The sequence below is a fragment of the Heterodontus francisci genome, chromosome 18 (genome assembly GCF_036365525.1).
Source record: "Heterodontus francisci isolate sHetFra1 chromosome 18, sHetFra1.hap1, whole genome shotgun sequence".
NCBI lineage: Eukaryota > Metazoa > Chordata > Chondrichthyes > Heterodontiformes > Heterodontidae > Heterodontus > Heterodontus francisci.
This window is the reverse complement of record NC_090388.1, coordinates 56,927,397-56,947,769: the sequence shown is the minus strand read 5'-3', so window position 1 is coordinate 56,947,769 and position 20,373 is coordinate 56,927,397. Positions and strand designations below refer to the sequence as shown.

At 44.1% G+C, this 20,373-nt stretch overlaps 2 protein-coding genes across 14 annotated transcripts in view; one reads left to right on the top strand and one right to left on the bottom strand.

Annotated features, from left to right (window-relative positions):
- Positions 1 to 456, bottom strand: part of LOC137379652 (ninjurin-2-like) — a 354,918-nt gene extending 354,462 nt beyond the window's left edge. For 2 of the 4 annotated variants that reach the window (XR_010976877.1, XM_068050793.1), the window contains exon 1: positions 199 to 456. Coding sequence is in view for 1 of the 4 variants with exons in the window: in XM_068050793.1 (XP_067906894.1) it covers positions 199 to 255 (57 nt within the window). In the remaining 3 variants the exon portion in view is untranslated. The remainder of the gene's footprint in view (positions 1 to 198) is intronic. The other 2 variants (XM_068050795.1, XM_068050794.1) reach the window with 2 other exon arrangements.
- The window catches only part of LOC137379651 (serine/threonine-protein kinase WNK1-like), a 275,316-nt gene that overhangs the window by 108,206 nt on the left and 146,737 nt on the right, over positions 1 to 20,373 (top strand). The window lies entirely within an intron of this gene.

The following is a 20,373-nucleotide window of genomic DNA, read 5'->3' as shown; positions in this document are numbered from 1 at the left end:
ACATTTTTGTAGCCTTTTCTATGTGTTTCAGACTAACAAAAAAGTGAAATGGGGTGACCCTGCTTCTCTCCCACTCTGGCCCAAAGCATTAGCGCATTAATTCAGGACAGTTATTCCATATTTTGTATCTTGAACAGCAGTTTTCATCATTGCAAATCCAGTCATGGATTAAAACACTGGTACAACTTCCAAACTTACCTCCTGAATTTTTTGCTGATTACTTGCCAGGTTCATTTTCTCAATCATAAATTCCATGGTCCTCTGAATCCACAACAGTACTGCACAAAAGTCTGAGTGGTGTTACCACAATCTTTCACCTGGTATTTTTGCGTGGGTTGAATTTTCAAAAAGCAGTGTGATCTGTTTAGTAGAAAGCAGCTTTATGTTCTATTGCCTCCCCTTAACTTTTTGACTGTAGTGCAATGCATGAATGCAGTAGACCTTGATCCAAATGCAGGTTGAATTGTTTTGAGCCTGGAGGGGGTAGAGAGGTGCGTAAGAATGTTCAGAAGTCACTGCTAAACTTAACCATAGTTTACTTAGCTGTTTGCACGCAGTTACATTAAATGTGCACAAGCTGTGAAATTACTTGTTCAGGTAGCTGTAGTTAGTTTAGTGCTGTGTATATCCTAATCTAATTATTAAGAGCCTTTTAAGTGAAAGATTGAGTTTTGTAATCAAACCATTATAAATTTTGTACTAATATAGGAACAAGTATGGACCATTGGGCTTGTTCTGCCATTCATGACTGTACAGATCAGCTGAGATTTAAAGTCCATTTATCTGCTTTGCTCCTTACCCCTTGATACACTAAGCTAAAAAAAAATTCAATTGAACTAACATACACAGCTTTTTGGGGGAAGAGTGTTCCAGAGTTCCACTAGCCTTGGTGTGATCTCACTCCTTACTTTTTCCATACTCTTAGCCCTAATTTTAAGATTATGCCATCTTGTAGCTTGCATCAGTAGATACAAGTTGGAATAAAGAGTATCTTCCTCATTCTCCAAAAATTTGAAAGTTTTCCTTTTCCAAAAAATTTGGAAGCAAGTTTAAGTTTGAAAGCTCTGAGCTTTATTACAGTTTTTTTTAGTTAAAATATTGTTCCTTTACTATCATGAACTGTTAAGACAACACTTTTTTTTTATTCGTTCATGGGATGTGGGTGTCGCTGGCTCGGCCAGCATTTATTGCCCATCCCTAATTGTCCTCGAGTAGGTGGTGAGCTGCAGTCCTTGGGGTGTAGGTACACCAACAGTGCTGTTAGGAAGGGATTTCCAGGATTTTGCCCCTGCAACAATGGAGGAATGGCAATTATAGTTCCAAGTCAGGATAGTGTGTGGCTTGGAGGGGCACTTGCAAGCGGTGGTGTTCCCATTCATTTGCTGCCCTTGTCCTAGGTGGAAGAGGTCGTGGGTTTGCAAGGTGCTGTCGAAGGAACCATGGTGAGTTGCTAAGTGCATCTTGCAATGGTACACACTGCTGCCACTGTGCTTTGGTGTCGAAGGGAGTGAATGTTTAAGGTGGTGCATGGGGTGCCCATCAAGTGGGCTGTTTTGTCCTGGATGGTGTTGAGCTTCTTGAAGGTTGTTGCAGCTGCACCCATCTAGGCAAGTAGAGAGTATTCCTTCACACTCCTGACTTGTGCCTTCCAGTTGGTGGACATGCATTGGGGAGTCAGAAAGTGAATTCCTCATTTCCAGAATTCCCAGCCTCTGACCTGCTCTTGTAACCGCAGTATTTATGTGGCTGGTCCAGTTCAGTTTCTGGTCCATGGTAACACCCAAGGTGTTGATAGTGGAGGATTCAGCAATGGTAATGCCATTGAACCTCAAGGGGAGATGGTTAGATTCTCTCGTTGGAAATTGTCATTGCTTGGCACTTCTGTGGCGCGAATGTTACTTGCCACTTATCAGCCCAAGGCTGGATATTGTACAGGTCTTGCTGCATCTGGACACAGGCTGCTTCAGTATCTGCGGAGTTGTGAATGGTACTGAATATTGTGCAATCATCAGCAAACATCCCAATTTCTGACCCAATGATGGAGGGGAGGAGGTCATTGATGAAGCAGCTGATGATGCCATATGTCACCACCCTGTCTACCTGTGTTGCCACTTTCAGGGAACTATGTACTTGCACCAGGCCTGGTGGTCTAGGGCAGTACTCTGAGCAACTCCTGCAGTTATGTCCTGGGACTGAGATGATTGACCTCCAACAACCACAACCATCTTTCTTTGTGCTAGGTATGACGGCACAGTGGTTAGCATCGCAGCCTCACAGCTCCAGCGTCCCGGGTTCGGTTCTGGGTACTGCCTGTGCAGAGTTTGCAAGTTCTCCCTGTGACTGCCAGGGTGAGGGTGAGCTAGCAAATTGGCTACAAAATTGGCTTGGTGATGGGAGGCAGAGGGTGGTAGTGGAAGGTTGTTTTTCAGACTGGAGGCCGGTGACCAGTGGTGTGCCACAGGGATCGGTGCTGGGCCATCTGTTTGTCATATATATTAATGACTTGGATGTGAATGTGAGGGGCATGATTAGTAAGTTTGCAGATGACAACAAAATTGGTGGTATAGTGGACAGTGAAGAAGGTTGTCCATGGTTACAACAGGATATAGATCAACTGGGAAAGTAGGCAAGGGATTGGCAAATGGAATTTAACACAGTCAAGTGTGAAGTGACGCATTTTGGGAAGTTAAACCAGGGCAGGACACATACAGTGAATGGCAGGGCCCTGGGGAGTTTTGTTGAGCAGACAGACCTTGGGGTGCAAATACATAGTTCCCTGAAAGTGGTAACACAGGTAGACAGGGTGGTGAAGAAGGCGTATGGCATGCTTGCCTTCATCGGCTGAGGCATTGAGTACAAGAGTTGGGACGTCCTGTTACAGTTGTACATAACGTTGGTTAGGCCGCATTTGGAGTACTGTGTGCAGTTCTGGTCGCCGCACTACAGGAAAGATGTGATTAAGCTAGAGAGGGTGCAGAAAAGATTCACAAGGATGTTGCCTGGTTTGGAGGGCTTGAGTTATAAAGAGAGATTGGATAGGCTGGGTCTGTTTTCCCTGGAGCGAAGGAGGCTGAGAGGGGACATGATAGAGGTATATAAAATTATGAGAGGCATAGATAGGGTAGATAGCCAGAGTCTGTTTCCCATGATAGGGGTGACTAAAACTAGAGGGCATAGATTTAAGGTGCGAGGGAGGAGGTTTAAAGGGGAACAAAGGGGTAAATTTTTCACACAAAGAATAGTGGGTATCTGGAATGAGGTGGTGGAGGCAGGAACAGTAGCAACATTTAGGAGGCATCTGGACAGGTACTTGAATGAGCGAGGCATAGAGAGATATGGAATTAATGCAGGCAGGTGGGATTAGTATAGATAGGCATTATGGTCAGCATGGACGCGGTGGGCTGAAGGGCCTGTTTCTATGCTGTACAATTGTATGACTGCGTGGGTTTCCTCCGGGTGCTCCGGTTTCCTCCCACTTGCCAAAGACTTGTGGGTTGATAGGTAAATTGGCTATTGTGAAAAATTGCCCCTAGTGTGTGTAGGTAGGTGGTAGGAGAATTGAGGGAAGGTGGGGATGTGAGAGGAAAAATGGGATTAATGTAGGATTAGTATAAATGGGTGATTGATGGTTGGTGCTGACCCGAAGGGCCTGTTTCAGTGCTTATCTCTCTGACTCTAACCAGTGGAGAGTTTTCTCCTGATTCCCATTGACTATAGTTTTGCTAGGGCTCATTGATGCCGTACTCAGTCAAATGCTGCTTTGATGTCAAGGGCAGTCACTCTCAGCTCACCTCTGGAGTTCAGCTTCAGTGAATAACGCACTTCTTTGTTCAAAAACAAAGTTTTATCATAAATCTATTTCTTCACAGTCTTGGACTCTTTCATCTAGGTGGAAGCTGAGTTTGAATTTGCTTCTGTTTGGCTGCTGTCCAAGGCAGTCATGGTAGACCACCCTCTGTTTCATGTGAAAATATAGTTAAAACATTTTTCTCAATCATTTTTCTGGGAGAAGAGTGCATATTTTTATACTGAAGTTAGGAGACTGCAACAATTGTTTTGAGTTTTGCAGTAATCCTTTGTTTTTTAGTAGCTTATTTAAAGGCTATAAATCGGCATATTCGCTAAGTGAACTCGCAAATTAAGGTAGTGTCACGCTCATGCATGCATTATGAAGTATATAATAAACTTATCAAACAAATTCAAATGGACACTTTTCCTGAAAAACAGGAAGTCGAAAGGTCAGGTGACCTTATCCTGTACTACCAATGCACATGGAAACTGCAAGAACCCTGCGTCAATCTTCAGCCTTAGAGAAGGCATTAAAATGTAAATAGTCCATTCTGTGTTTATGACTCTTCAAAAAATTGGGTTAACAATGGCATGGCAGACTGATGTCTGCAAATTCAAATGAATGGGTGTGAAAAAAAACTCCACATAAATGGTGTCTGTTGGTGGGGCTATTGTTAAACAGTGGGGTCTCTGTGTCACCCAGCCTCATTCTATTTTGATAAAGGAGGACAATGGTAAAGAGAAACCATGGGCACTTGACAAAAACCAGGGGTCCGATAAGTAGCTTACTTAATACAAGTATGTGCTGGGCAAACCAAAGACAGAGCCAGCGAGAGAGAGAGAGATTTCATTTTCTCCTGCGGAAGAAGGACCTTGCCTAAGAACACAATCTTTAAACTACAAGTGGGCAGTGACTGGAAGTGGGCTTGAACTCCATACCTGAGAAATCGTACCAAGGTTTTTGACGTTGAACTGTGACTGAGATACAACAAAACTAAGTCTGCAAAAACACATTCGCCCTCCTGAAACCTTCCAAGTTTTGTTTGCAGTGAACCAGAAGAAAACAAAACAGACCCACGTCGTTTTTAAATCTCTCCCCCCCCCCCCCCCCAAGGAAAATAGCAAGGTTGACAGTGAACTCTTTTTTTTAAAAAAAAACTATCCGACCTAAATGCATGTTATCTTTTAATCTCTATCTTTTTATTTGTGTGCGTGTGTCTGTCTCTGTGAGTGTGGGTGAAGTTGCAAATATTTTTGTGTGTTTAATAAACATTTTTCTTTCTTTAATCCTATGAGAAAACCTGTCATTTTTCTGTTCGTTGACCATTAAAATGCTCGGGTTAAAACATGTTTCTAGCAAAAACGCTGTCTTTGGTCAGTTGAGAGATAAAAAAGGGTAATGATTCCCCACCTGCTCGTAACAATCGGAGCAGAGAGTTTGCAACCATTGACGATAGGAGCAACAGTGGTAGGAGGGTGTTTAACAGCATAAATGTTCAGGGTAGTCTTGACACCTGATTCAAAAGGGTCAAAGGTGTGATTTGAGTCCCATTCTCCTAGCACCCTCCACTAAGGCTCCCTAATACTGCCGGAACTAAGTAACCGCTAAAACATATCAACAGATTTGGCCCTCGCTCTTCCCCACTCTGATCCCAAGATACGCTTTCTATGCTCAGAAACCCTCATGACCACATCTTTGGAGCTGCCGCATGCAGAATTGCCCCTGGACCCTGGAACCTTCCTTCCCAGGCTACGAGATTCAAGGACCTGGTTCATTGTTTTCAGCGCCTTACCATCAGATATATATTAAAAGGCTGGGATTGGCTTGCACTTACTGTTTAACACAATTCCTGTTACAACTTCTTTTTCACACCTGGGTGTTACATATCTTAGTTAAAAGTATACTTAGCTTTCAGTTCGCCCAATGCATTTTGGTGGTGCTGCTGCATTCATGAGCTATCTCCTAGTTTTGTTCCTCTCGGTAGTCGGTTTTTAAAAAAAAAAGCATTTAAATTTTGTCACTCACCAGCCTTCCCGCACTGTTCCGCTTGCGCACCTTGTTTGAGCCACACTCCTCCCGCTTCAAGAAACTGTATGCTAGTCATCATGCGGGAAGTGCTTTTTTAAAACAATAACTTTGAGGCTGGTGGGGAAGCAGAGGGCAGAGGTGAGTGATTGGGGGAGGAGAGATCTCGGCAGTGAGTAGGATGCAGAGTGAGAAGGTGGTGTGAAGGGGCAGTGTAGATGCAAGGGAGTGATGAGTACAGTGATAACAGGAGGTTGGGTGGGTGCTGATGGAAGGTGACTAGGACTGAGGGGCGAGGGTACAAACGTTGAAACATAGGAAATTTACTGTACGGGAGGAGGCCATTTGCCCCACCATGTTTGTGCTGGCCGAACAAGACCTATACAGTGTAATCCCACTTTCTAGCTCTTGGTCTGTAGCCCTGTATGTTACTTGAATGCACACTTGAAGTGCTATATTTTAAATGTGGTAAGGGTTTCTACCTTTACCACCTTTTCAGGCAGTGAGGTCCAGACCCATATCACCCTTGGGGTGAAATTTTTTTTCGAGTCGCCTCTAATCCTTTTACCAGTTTGAATCTATGACCCCTGGTTATTGACTTCTCCGCTAAGGGAAATAGTTTCTTCCTATCGACTCTATCTAGGCCCCTCATAATTTTGTGCACCTGAATTAAATCTTCCAACCCCCCCGCCCCAGCTTCCTTTGTTGCAAAGAAAACAACCCCAGCCTATTCAATTTTTTCTCATCACTAAAATTCTCCTGTCCTGATGACATCCTTGTCAATCTCCTTTGTACCTTCTCTGATGCGACACAGTGGCGCAGTGGTTAGCACCGCAACCTCACAGCTCCAGGGACCCGCGTTCGATTCTGGGTACTGCCTGTGCGGAGTTTGCAAGTTCTCCCTGAGACCGCGTGGGTTTTCGCCGGGTGCTCCGGTTTCCTCCCACAGCCAAAGACTTGCAGGTTGATAGGTAAATTGGCCATTGTAAATTGCTCCTCGTGTAGGTAGGTGGTAGGGAATATGGGATTACTGTAGAGTTAGTATAAATGGGTGGTTGTTGGTCGGCACACACTCGGTGGGCCGAAGGGCCTGTTTCAGTGCTGTATCTCTAAATAAATAAAATCCTTTCTGTAATGCGGTGACCAGAACTGTGCCACAGTGCTTTAGCTGTGACCTATCTAGTATTTTATACAGTTCTAGTGTAACCTCCCTACACATGCTGTGCCTTGGCTAATCAAGGTAAGAATTCTGTATGTTATCTTATCCTGTCCTATCTTCAGGGATCTGTGGACATGCACTCCAGGATCCCTTTGTTCCTCCTCATTTCTCAGTATCCTACCATTTGTTGTGTATTCCCTTGCCGTGTTTGCCATCTCTAAATGCATTACCCAACATATCTCTGGATTGAATTCTATTTGCCACTTTTCTGCCTACCTGACCAGTCCTTTGATAGGAAGAAAGATTGCAAGATATCAATCACATGGCCAACTTTAGTATCTACAGATTTTTAAATTGTGCCCCCTACATTTAAGTTTAAATCATTGATTCACAATATGCAAAGCAAGGGACCTCGTACTGAGCCCTGTGGAACTGCACTAAAAACAGCAGTTGACCATACCCCTTTGCTTTCTGCTACTGAACCAATTTTAGATCCAACTTTCCATCTTCCCTTGGACCCCATGGGCTCTTACTTTTCTGACCAAACTGTCATGCGGGACCTTGCTAAAATCCATGTAGACTACATCATATATGCTGCCCTCATCGACCCTCCTTGTTACTTCTCAAAAAATTCGATCAGGTTAGTCAGACACGACCTTCCCTTTCCAAATCCATGCTGATTGTCCTTGATTAATCTGTGTCTTTCTAAATTATGATTTATATTGCCCACCACTAAGGTTAGGCTGATTGGCCTCTAATTACTCAGGCTATCCCTTCCTCTTTTTTAAACATTTAAATGTTAGCAGTCCTCCAACACCATGCTTGTAGTCAGACAGCATTGGAAAATGGTTAGAGTCTCCACTATTATGCACCTCATCACCTGGGATAGATTTCATATGGGCCTTGTTGTTTATCTGTTTTCAAAAGATACTAAACCCCTGAATATTTTGTGTCTGTTTATCCCATCTAATATTTTGCACTCCAATGTCAGCATTGTCCCCCTCTACTGTGAAGATAGATGCAAAGTTTTCATTAAGAACCATGCCCACATCTTCTGCCTCCACACACAAGTTAACATTTTGGTCTTTAACTGGCACTACTCCTTCCATATCCTCTTACTCTTTATGTATTTATAAAAGCATCTTTGGGTTTTCCTTGATTTCACTTGCAGATATTTTTCATATCCTTTCTTTGCTTTCCTCATTGCCTTCTTAATTTCACTCTTGCACCCTCTATACTGAATTATGCTAACTGCCACCAAAATGCTGTCCTACCAGTAACCCTTCCACCTGACCAGCTTCATTCCCTAAAACAAGGTTCAGAATTGCTCCTTTTCTTCTTGGGCTTATTAAGATATGCGTTGGCTTAAAAACTGTTGTCCTGAATCGATATTAAGAATTCAATGCCCTCTATACATTTTAAAGTAATTTTAGCCCAGTTAATAGGATAGTTAAAATCCTCTGCTATTACTGCCCAATTGATTTTGCAAGTATCAGCAATTTGCCTGATTATTTGCTCTCCTAGGTGCCTCGACTATTTGTGGGTCTGCAGTATACTCCCAGCAGTGTGATTGTCCCTTTTGTGTTCCTCAGTTCAATCTTTCTAGCATATTGTCCCCCTTCAAACAGCTGTAATTGTTTCTTCAACCAAGATTGCAACCTTTCCTTTTTTTTTTATCCCCCTCTATATAATCTGAAAACGCTGTAACTAGGAATGTTGAGCTATCAAAAGCCAAGTTTCAATAATCGCTATAATTCCAAGTATTTGTCTGTGCCCTTTGCTCACAAGTGGTGAGATAGTAAGACTTGCAGCAAGTAGTCTTGAAGTTCCATCTCTTCACTGATTTCTGGTGGTGCCTGTACCCTGGTCAAATAACACCCACCCATCACGTACCTGCATCTGGAAAACATTCCCTGTGATTCTTGGCGGTTCTGTGCCATGCCTCCCACTACTTCTCACATGAAAGTAGAGGAAGCGGCAGAAGTTGAAAATAATGTGGAAGGTGAGGGAGAGGGAAGCAGCAGATTGAGAAAGGGGGCAAAAGAAAGATATAACGAGAAAAGAGAGCCAGCAACATGATGGCTGACTCAGGAGGACAGAGGGAAGATGAGAGACAGTAAAGCAGCAACACAGATGTCAGAGACCAGTAAAAGAAGATCATAAGCTCTTTATGCTGAGAGCTCTGCCTCAGAAGATCCACTAATACTATACAAATAAAATTCTTTGCCCAGTGCATCCAGAGGTCATACTTGGTTACAAATGCAAAACATGTTGAGTGCCTCTGAGCTGCTCCCTGAAATTGACCATATTCCAATGTGCAAAGTTCCCTAACCAAACAACAATTAAATGTGTGTCACTATAGGCTGTATTAAGGTGAGCAATTGGAGTTAGTGGCTAAAGGGAGCTGCGGAATTTTACATTGTGCATTACATAGCATAATGCAATTCTTCAATCATTGTAAAACCGAGTATCATGCAATATGCTCTGCGGCGTTATGGGAGATTGTGTGTACTTTTGCAAAAATGTTTGATATTAGCTTTTGAGTAATATATTTGGTGAACACATCTGACATTTGTATCTAAGTTTATTTTGAAAGAGGTTTTAGTGTACAATCAATTTTATTGAAATGAACTATCAAAAGCACTTGAATCAAGAATTTGATTACATGGTCGCGATAAGGAGTGTTTTGTTCTGGCTATTTTGTAACTCTCTTGACTTTTTGGAGAACATCAGTAACCAAAATATGTCCAGTGAACATGTACATTCGACTTCATTTAATAGTCATCGTTTAGCCAGTTCAGTTCAAGGTCAGAAACATTAGTTAGAAATTTCAGCGCAATTATTTTCTCCATTTAATTGGCAGTAGAACCAATGGTACAGATTTCCTTGATGGAGAAGTGGTGCCAGTATATAATTTTATATTTATAACTATGAAATCTGTTACTCTTCTGGTTAACTTGTTAAAGGAGCATTCCTTCTTGGCTTCACTTCGAAAGAATTTGAGTTTAAATCTGTTCATGTGCTGTCCACATTGCCTGCCACCCTCTAGGGGTCCAGCAGTAATCTTTGTGTTCTTTCAAGCCTTTATTTCTTATGCTGTGTAAATGTTTTTTCATCCAGATTGCGAAAAGGTCATCGAGTATAAATGTGCGTGAACCATCTTTGGTTGATTTTCATCTCCTTCCTCTTGCCCCCTCCCAAACCTCTGGAACAAAGCCAAAGTTTTAATTTATTTATATATAACTTGTCGACATAGAAAAATGATGACTTAGAATCATAGGATGATTACAGCACAGAAGGAGGCTACTCAGCCTGTCACGTCTGTGCTGGCCCCCTGCAAAATCAACTACGCTATTCCCACTCTCTCACCCTTTCTCTCTAGCGCTGCAAATGTTTTCTGTTTAGATGGCTAACCAATTCCCTTTTGAATGCCTGTTTGTTCTAGTCGTCTTGCGACTTGGGGATTTTCATTATCGTTTATAACAGGGAACAGGGTACTGAGTTTGGGCGATCAGCCATGATCGTATTGAATGGCAGTGTAGGCTCAACGGGCCGAATGGCCTACTCATATTTTCTATGTTTCTATTAGTTACAGCAGAGTTTAACAAATACCACAGGAAAAACTTCCATATGTGGTAGAAAATTCGATTTTTTTGTGTACTCCCTGTGGCTTGAATATAAGGTCATTTGCTAATCATTAATTTTGTGTTGTGGATTAACTGATCTGGTTATTGATTTCGCTTTCAACCAAGGTTTTTGAAGTTTAAATAGATTATCTGTCAAATGCTGATTCATTGCAAAACCAGGTTTACGTATGAGGAGATTAAGGTGATAAATTTAATGACTTTGGTCCTAAAAGGGCAATTTTACGTGAGATTTTTTGCATTTTCTCAGAAATGGCTTCAGGTGGGTACAGTTCTGTGCCATGAGGAACAGCTTTATAAGTAATAAAGTGAAATGCTTCACAAGTTAACAGCAGGCCACAGAGAAAATGTGCTGTTTTAAATCTTTTTTTTCCAAACAAGCTAATGGAAGAACAGGTTACAGTAAAGTACAGCCATTACTCTGATACTTTTAGAAAGATATGCTTTCTTGAAGGTGACCAGTGCATGATTAAAATACAAACCTTCTGTTAGACCTGGATGTATTCTCAATCAGGAGTTCTCGACCTTTTTTCCTTCTGAGGCCCCCTTCCCATGTTAGAAAATTTCCGTAGACCACTCCCCTCCCCCGCCATAACACACATTTTTTCTGTATAAGAATTAGTCATAGTCAAAGAGTCATAGTTATACAGCACAGAAACCGGCCCTTCGGCCCATCACGTCCGTGCCGGCCAGCAAGCACCTAACTATTCTAATCCCATTTTTCAGCACTTGGCCTGTACCCTTGTATGTTATGGCGTTTTAGGTGCTCATCTAAATACTACTTAAATGTTGAGGGTTCCTGCCTCTACCACTACCTCAGGCAATGCGTACCAGATTCCAACCACCCTCTGGGTGAATTTTTTTTCCCTCAAATCCCCTGTAAACCTCCTGCCCCTTAACTTAAATCTATGCCCCCTGGTTATTGAACCCTCCGCTAAGGGAAAAAGTTTCTTACTATCTAACCTATCAATGCCCCTCATAATTTTGTACACTTCAATCATGTCCCCCCTCAACCTTCTCTGCTCGAAGGAAAACAACCCTAGCCTTTTCAATCTCTCTTCATAGCTGAAATGCTCCAGCCCAGGCAACATGCTGGTGAATCTCCTCTGCACCTTCTCCAGTGCAGTCACATCCTTCCTATAGTGTGGTAACCAGAACTGTACACAGTACTCCAGCTGTGGCCTAACTAGCGTTTTATACAGCTCCATCATAACCCCCCTGTTCTTCTATTCTGTGCCTCGGCTGATAAAGGCAAGTATCCCATGTGCTTTGCTAACCACCTTATCGACCTGTGCTGCTGTCTTCAGTGATCTATGGACAGGAAACCAAGGTCCCTCTGACCTTCTGTACTTCCTAGGGTCCTACCATCCTTTGTATATTCCCTTCCCTTGTTAGTCTTCCCAAACTGCATCATCTCACACTTCTCCGGGTTAAATTCCATTTGCCACTGCTCTGCCCATCTTACCAGCCCATCTATATCATCTTGTAATCTAAGGCTTTCCTTCTCACTGTTTACGACACCACCAATTTTCATGTCATCTGCGAACTTGCTTATCATGCCTCCTATATTCTAAATCATTAATGTACACTACAAACAGCAAGAGTCCCAGCACCGATCCCTAAGGTACACCACTGGTCGCAGGCTTCCACTCGCAAAAACAACACTCGACCATTACCTTCTGCCTCCTGCCACTCGGTCAATTTTGGATCCAATTTGCCAAATTGTCCTGGATTCAATGGGCTCTTACTTTCTTAACCAATCTCCCATGCGGTACCTTATCAAAAGCCTTACTGAAGTCCATGTAGACTACATCAACTGCTTTACCCTCATCTACACATCCAGTCGCTGCCTTGAAAATTTCAATCAAGTTAGTTAGACACGATCTCCCCCTGACCGCGCTGTGCTGACGATCCCTGATTAATCCGTGCCACTCCAAGTGGAAATTAATCCTGTCCCTCAGAATTTTTTCTAATAGTTTCCCTACCACTGACGTTAGACTCACTGGCCTGTAATTGCCTAGTTTATCCCTGCTACCCTTCTTGAATAATGGCACCACATTTGCAGTCCTCCAGAGCGGATTTGAAAATTTGTGTCAGAACCACTGATATCTCCTCCCTGCCTCGCATAACAGCCTGGGATACATCTCATCTAGGGATTTATACATTTTTAAGCCTGCTAAAACAGCTAATACTTGTTTTTTATTCATTCATGGGATGTGGGCGTCACTGGCTATGGCAGCTTTTATTGCCCATCCCTAATTGCCCTTGAGAAGGTGGTGGTGAGCTGCCTTCTTGAACCGCTGCAGTCCATGTGAGGTAGGTACACCCACAGTGCTGTTAGGAAGGGAGTTCCAGGATTTCGACCCAGCGACAGTGAAGGAACGGCGATACAGTCCCAAGTCAAGATGGTGTGTGACTTGGACGGAAACTTGCAAGTGGTGATGTTCCCATGCATCTGCTGCTCTTGTCCTTCAAGGTGGTAGAGGTTGCGGGTTTGGAAGGCGCTGTCTAAGGAGCCTTGGTGCGTTGCTGCAGTGCATCTTGTAGATGGTACACACTGCTGCCACTGTGCGTCGGTGGTGGAGGGAGTGAATGGTTGTGCATGGTGTGCCAATCAAGCGGGCTGCTTTGTTCTGGATGGTGTCGAGCTTCTTGAGTGTTATTGGAGCTGCACCCATCCAGGCAAGTGGAGAGTATTCCATCACACTCCTGACTTGTGCCTTGTAGATGGTGGACAGCTTTTGGGGAGTCGGGAGGTGAGTTACTCGCCACAGGATTCCTAGCCTCTGACTTGTTCTTGTAGCCACAGTATTTATATGGCTACTCCAGTTCAGTTTCTGGTCAATGGTAGCCCCTAAGATGTTGGTAGTGGGGGATTCAGCGATGGTAGTGCCATTGAATGTCAAGGGGAGATGGTTAGATTCTCTCTTGTTGGAGATGGTCATTGCCTGGCACTTGTGTGACGCAAATGTTACTTGCCACTTATCAGCCCAAGCCTGGATATTGTCCAGGTCTTGCTGCATTTCTACACGGACTGATTCAGTATTTGAGGAATCGCGAATGGTGCTGAACATTGTGCAATCATCAGTGAACATCCCCACTTCTGACCTTATGATAGAAGGAAGGTCATTGATGAAGCAACTGAAGATGGTTGGGCCTAGGACAGCACCCTGAGGAACTCCTGCAGTGATATCCTGGAGCTCAGATGATTGACTTCCAACAACCACAGCCATCTACCTTTGCGCTAGGTATGACTCCAATTAGCAGAGGGTTTTCCCCCTGATTCCCATTGACTCCAGTTTTGCTAGGGCTCCTTGATGCCATACTTGGTCAAATGCTGCCTTGATGTCCAGGGCAGTCACTCTCACCTTACCTCTTGAGTTCAGCTCTTTCGTCCATGTTTGAACCAAGGCTGTAATGAGGTCAGGAGCTGAGTGGTCCTGGTGGAACCCAAACTGAGCGTCACTGAGCAGGTTATGCTAAGCAAGTGCTGCTTGATGGCACTGTTGATGACACCTTCCATCACTTTACTTATGATTGAGAGTAGACTGGGGCGGTAATTGGCTGGGTTGGACTTGTCCTGCTTTTTGTGTACAGGACATATCTGGGCAATTTTCCACATTGCCGGGTAGATGCCAGTGTTGTAGCTATACTGGAACAGCTTGGCTAGGGGTGTGGCAAGTTCTGGAGCACAGGTCTTCAGTACTATTGCCGGAATATTGTCAGGACCCATAGCCTTTGCAGTATCCAGTGCCTTCAGTCGTTTCTTGATATCACGTGAAGTGAATCGAATTGGCTGAAGTCTGGCATCTGTAATGCTGGGGACTTCAGGAGGGGGCCGAGATGGATCATCAACTCGGTACTTCTGGCTGAAGATTGCGGCAAATGTGCTTCTGCCTTATCTTTTGCACTGATGTGCTGGGCTCCCCCATCATTAAGGATGGGGATATTTGTGGAGCCACCTCCTCCAGTTAGTTGTTTAATTGTCCACACCATTCACGACTGGATGTGGCAGGACTGCCGAGCTTAGATCTGATCCGTTGGTTATGGGATCGCTTTACTCTGTCTATTGCATGCTGCTTATGCAGTTTGGCACTCGAGTAGTTCTGGGTTGTAGCTTCACCAGGTTGATACCTCATTTTGAGGTATGCCTGGTGCTGCTCCTGGCATGCCCTCTTGCACTGTTCATTGAACCAGGGTTGGTCTCCTGGCCTGATGGTAATGGTAGAGTGGGGGATATGCTGGGCCATGAGGTTACAGATTGTGGTTGAGTACAATTCTGCTGCTGTTGATGGCCCACAGCGCCTCATGGATACCCAGTTTTGCATTGCTGGATCTGTTCGAAATCTATCCCATTTAGCACGGTGATAGTGCCACACAACACGATGGACGGTATCCTCAATGTGAAGGCGGGACTTCGTCTCCACAAGGACTGTGCAGTGGTCACTCCTACCTATACATTCATGGACAGAAGCATCTGTGGCAGGCAGATTGGTGAGGACAAGGTCAAGTCTGTTTTTCCCTCGTGTTGGTTCCCCGCCACCTGCCACAGACCCAATCTAACAGCTATGTCCTTTAGGACTCGGCCAGCTCGGTCAGTAGTGGTGCTACTGAGCCACTCTTGGCGATGGACATTGAAGTCCCCCACCCAGAGTACATTTTGTGCCCTTGCCATCCTCAGTGCTTCCTCAAAGTGGTGTTCAACATGGAGGAATACTGATTCATCAGCTGAGGGAGGGCGGTAGGAGGTTACCTTACCCATGTTTGACCTGATGCCATGAGACTTCATTGGGTCCGGAGTCGATGTTGAGGACTCCCAGGGCAACTCCCTCCCTACTGTAGACCACTGTCCCGCCACCTCTGCTGGGTCTGTTCTGCCAGTGGGACAGGACATACCCAGGGATAGTGATTGCAGTGTCTGGGGCATTGTCTGTAAGGTATGATTCCGTGAGTATGACTATGTCAGGTTGTTGCTTGACTAGTCTGTGGGACAGCTCTCCCAACTTTGGCACAAGCTCCCAGATGTTAGTAAGGAGGACTTTGCAGGGTCGACAGGGCTGGGTTTGCCATTGTCGTTTCCGGTGCCTAGGTCGATGCCGGGTGGTCCGTCCGGTTTCATTCCTTTTTATTGACTTTGTGGCGGTTAGGTACAACTGAGTGGCTTGCTGGGCCATTTCAGAGGGCATGTAAGAGTTAACCACATTGCTGTGGGCCTGGAGTCACATGTAGGCCAGACCAGGTAAGGACAGCAGATTTCCTTCCTTAAAGGACATTAATGAACCAGTTGGGTTTTTACAACAATAGACAATGGTTTCATGGCCATCATTAGACTAGCTTTTAATTCCAGATTTATTAATCAAATTCAAATTCCACCTTCTGCTGTTGTGGGATTCGAAACCATGTCTCCAGATCAATACCCTGGGTCTCTGGGTTACTAGTCCAGTGATACCACTACGCCACCACGTCCCTTTCAATGCTAATATGTTCAAGTATATCACAATCCCCCTCCCTGATCTCTACACCTTCATCGTCCTTCATTTAAAACCTCGCCTACATTCTCTGGCTCCACACACTTTGGTCCCTAATGGGCCCCGCTCTTTCTCTGGTTATCCTCTTGCCCTTAATATACTTACAAAACGCCTTAGGATTTTCCTTTATCTTGCCCGCCAGTGTTTTTTCATGTCCCCTCTTCGCCCTCCTAATTACTTTTTTTTAGTACCCCCTACACTTTCTATACTCCTCTAGTGCCTCCGCTGTTTTCAGTGCTCCGAATTTGCCATAAGCAACTAAACATTTTTTATTTATTGTTGCTTTTGTTTTACTTAATGTGAAACTTGTTGCCCAGCTGAGGGATATGGGCACCAAATCGAAGCTTGGGTGAGGGTAATGGCTGCCAGGTAGAGGCTTGGGTGAGATGTGTAGAGATGTGTAGATGCGAGCCACCTTCTGCCTGTCCGAGCGACAAAGCTCAGGTACTTGCTGTTGGCTGAATCGAATGGCCGTGGCACTGAACCAGAGGTTTAAAAATTCGTTAGAGAGGGAGGCGTTTGTGAATTGTGCTACACTTGGTCTTTACATGTTCTCTGATTATTTTTGGCAGACTTTTTGAAACTTTCTCACGGTCACCCAGTTGAAAACCTCTGTCCTATCCCACATCTCATCCTGCTCATTGACCTACATTGGCTGCTGGCATTGCATTGCCTCAGATTTAAAATTCTCATCCTTGTACTTAAATCCTTTCTTGGCTTTTCTGTTCCCATTTCTAACATTCTCCACCTTTGCAACCCACCATGTTCCTCCAACTCTGACCTCTTGAATATCCTTGCCCTCTTCACCCCACCATTTACGGAGATGGGTGAAAGAATAGATCTGTGGATAGGGAGTGGGGTAGCGATGTATGTTGGGCTATAAAGTGATTTAAACATGCGAGTGAGAATTTTAGATGAGATGTTTGGGGTCCAGGAGCCAATATAAATCATTGAGGGCTGTTGATGGGAGAGCAAGAGTAGGTGTGGAAGACGATAAAGACAGCAGTACAGTCTGTGGATGCTTGAACAATGATAATACTGGTTCGCTAACAGTGCAAAATCACTCTCCCTGATTGTATATTATGAAGATGTCGGAAAGTAGCATGTTGGACTTTGAGGGTGGTTCCCAGTCTGTGTCCCTGGACTATTTTGATTAGTCAGTTTAAAGAGTGCGTCACATTTTGTTGTTCTGAACCTGTGGGATGACAGTTGGATTAGTAGACATTCGGTTGCTGAGTGCATTCACTAACAATTTTTGTGATTTTTCTGATGCAAGGCACCAGGAGTAAGGTGTAAGGTCCTTTTGTTTACAACTAGATGTGAGTCTAATTTGGCTGTAATCTCAGCCATGCAAATAGTTTCAGGGAAGTGGCTGCTAGCTACAATTTTTAAAACTCCTCACTAGTTTGTGGAACCCTGCTGTGAACAAGAGTTGTAACTTTGATTTGATTGGTGAAGCCTTGTGCATGTGGGGTGCGCAGAGAACTGGATTACGTGACGTACGTGCGGCTGCCAACAGTTGGTGTGTCACTATCCCCATGCAAAGCTGGAGTCTGTCTCTCTGAAGTGGTGCGAATTCTCCCTGACAGTTATGAAGGTCAGTTGTTTTTCAAGCTGGGGTGGGCCCAACCCGTGCCCCCGCCCCCCTCCCCCACAATTGAGGAGTGAAGCTGAGATCCTGTTCCACTTGTGAGTTAGAGCTGCCATGTGTTTAGTTTGGGCATAACTGATCCTATTAAATTTGAATTTGATTTTCAAGTCAGCTGAGGAACTGCTGCTTGGGGGGGGCGGGGCAGGTGAGGGAAGGAGTGGGGGGGACACGGTCAGAGTCAAATTGGACTGTTGTGGATGGGAATGGCATGGGATGGAGGGAATCGCATCAGGGTGACATTGGAAGGATGTGGGATGGGGAAGGCATGGCAAGGAGGGAACGGCTTGGAAAGGATGGTGTTGAATGTGCAGGAGGGGTGGCATGGGAGGTGGAGGGATGGCATCTGATGGGGAGGGCATGGGAGGGAAGGGATGAGATGACAGAAGTTGTTTAATTATACTAATTTGACCGCAAATGTTTTGCTAGTCTCTGCTCGTTCGACGTGAAATAACATCTCCCCAGTGTTAGGACTGAGGCGGGAGGAGTGCACTGTCATTTTTAGTTTTACTTCTCTACAGGTCACAACATGTATTTAAATGTTTACCCAGGTACCGAGGCGGTCAATCATATACTCTACTTTTTATTCCAGCAGAAAATACACCAGCCAGGTTTCTTTAAAAACAACAAAATTATCAGTTTCTTATAAAACAATGCTTAACCAGTGTTGAAGCAAAGCATTAACAGAGTGAAATATGAAAGTTCTGTTTTTTCGTAGTTGCGCGCTCTCGCGCATGCGTGCACACACACACACACTCTGAAAGAAATAGAAATTTTCTTTTTAGAGCTCTGTTACAAAAAATAATACTTTGGCCAAATACTTTCTAATTCTTGAAGAAAAAAAGAGATGTCAGTTGTATTTGTTTGATTTGGTGTCCCAAATACGCATAGACGACTGTCATTGGGATCTTTCTTTGGAACAATTCATTCAGGCGGCATCGAGGACTTATCTGGCAGGTTTTTCCAGCGTCTCAGGAGAAATGTGGCAACGGGTTTCAAGCAGTCCTTTCAGAACGAATGTAGCATCAATTTCTCTCTCTCTCTCTTATACTCTGATCTAAGAGCTTCTCAAAGAGATGGAAAAGCCTGAGCTGGGGTGACTGCTTTCCTGGCTGGTTTTTAAAACTCCAACTGACTGTCCAAAGTAAAACCAAAACAATATCTTGCCCCCTGACCTCTCTAAATCTTGATCTGTCACTTCTCTGTAAACATCTTCTCCAAGTCAAAAAGCTCCTGCTGGATATTTATCTGAAGACAGGTGACTTCCAGTACATGTTTGCAAACAAGACCCCTCAGTCCTTTCAGTGACTCCAGTGAAAAAAACATGGAATTCTTTTCAGTTTTCCCAAAAATTACACAAATCCTCAAAATTTAACAAAAAATGTAAGTACTTGCATAACACCAGCTTTAACTGTTATTTTGTTTTGGGCTAATTTAAAGAAACTATGTTGTTTGCAATGAAACAATGGGGTGGGAGAAAAAAAAATGGCCATCGCAACAAGGAACAAAGAGGCGGCCTTTGAACAGTGACACAACCGATGCCCTGGTAAGAAGGAAGAAATAGAAAACGGCAACAACGTAAAGGCGAGAAGGGCTTGGATTACTGAGTTGTGAGGCTGAAAGAAAGGACAGGAGACAGCGAGGGGCCCACTGGCTGGCCTGGTTTGCTTTTGCACTGCCTACCTGCCTACCTCATTCACTCACTCTGATCTCCTCGGGACTCAAAACTCCTCATTCCTCTCGTAGGCCCCCTTGCACATTCAGCTCTCTGCCCCAGCCTTATTCCACTCCAGTGATGTTGTGTGCAGTGCGTACCATAACTTTCAGAAGCACTGCTTTGCACAGTTGGTCAACTGTTGCCGATTCCTTTTGATCTTCCTCCGCCGCCCCCCAACCCCCCCAAGATATGTGAACTGTGTTTTTATCCAGCAAACCTCTATCTGAAAGGAAGTGCCTTTATGATTTGAATTAAACTTCAGAAGTACTTCAAAAATCAAAAAATGTAGTTTTGAAAGTCATTATAAAGAGATTTAGGCAAAGTGCACAAGGCCCACATCCTGCACGTTTGTTATTCTTAGTCAACTCCTTGAACCCCTCTTGTGGGCCCTGGGGCAACTGTGAACCCCTGGTTGCGAACCCCTACTCTAGATTCTACATTAAAATTGTGGCACTGATGGTTTGATAGCGGACAGTGGCATCTTCAGGACTTCTCTCTTCTTAAAAGGACCTTCAATTGGGGTAAGATTTGGAGTGTCCAAAAATAAAGATTTCGAGGCAGAGGTAACTTTTTCAATTCTCTCATCTTGGTTATGTCGGTGCAGTTGGGGGGGGTGGGGGGTTAAAGTCATTTTTATTTTTTCCTGTTACAGGATTACTTAAAAATATAATGTAAGTGATTCATTTTGACCAGTTGTGCAATTGTGTGAGTATGATGATGAACAGTATGTCTGGTGGTTATTAGTAACAACATTAATATTTTAACCTGTCCATAATAAAAGAATGAATGAACTTGGTGCCTTTCAGGATATCCAAAAGTGAATTGCAGCCAATGGAGTAATGACATAATGTAGGAAAAAGTA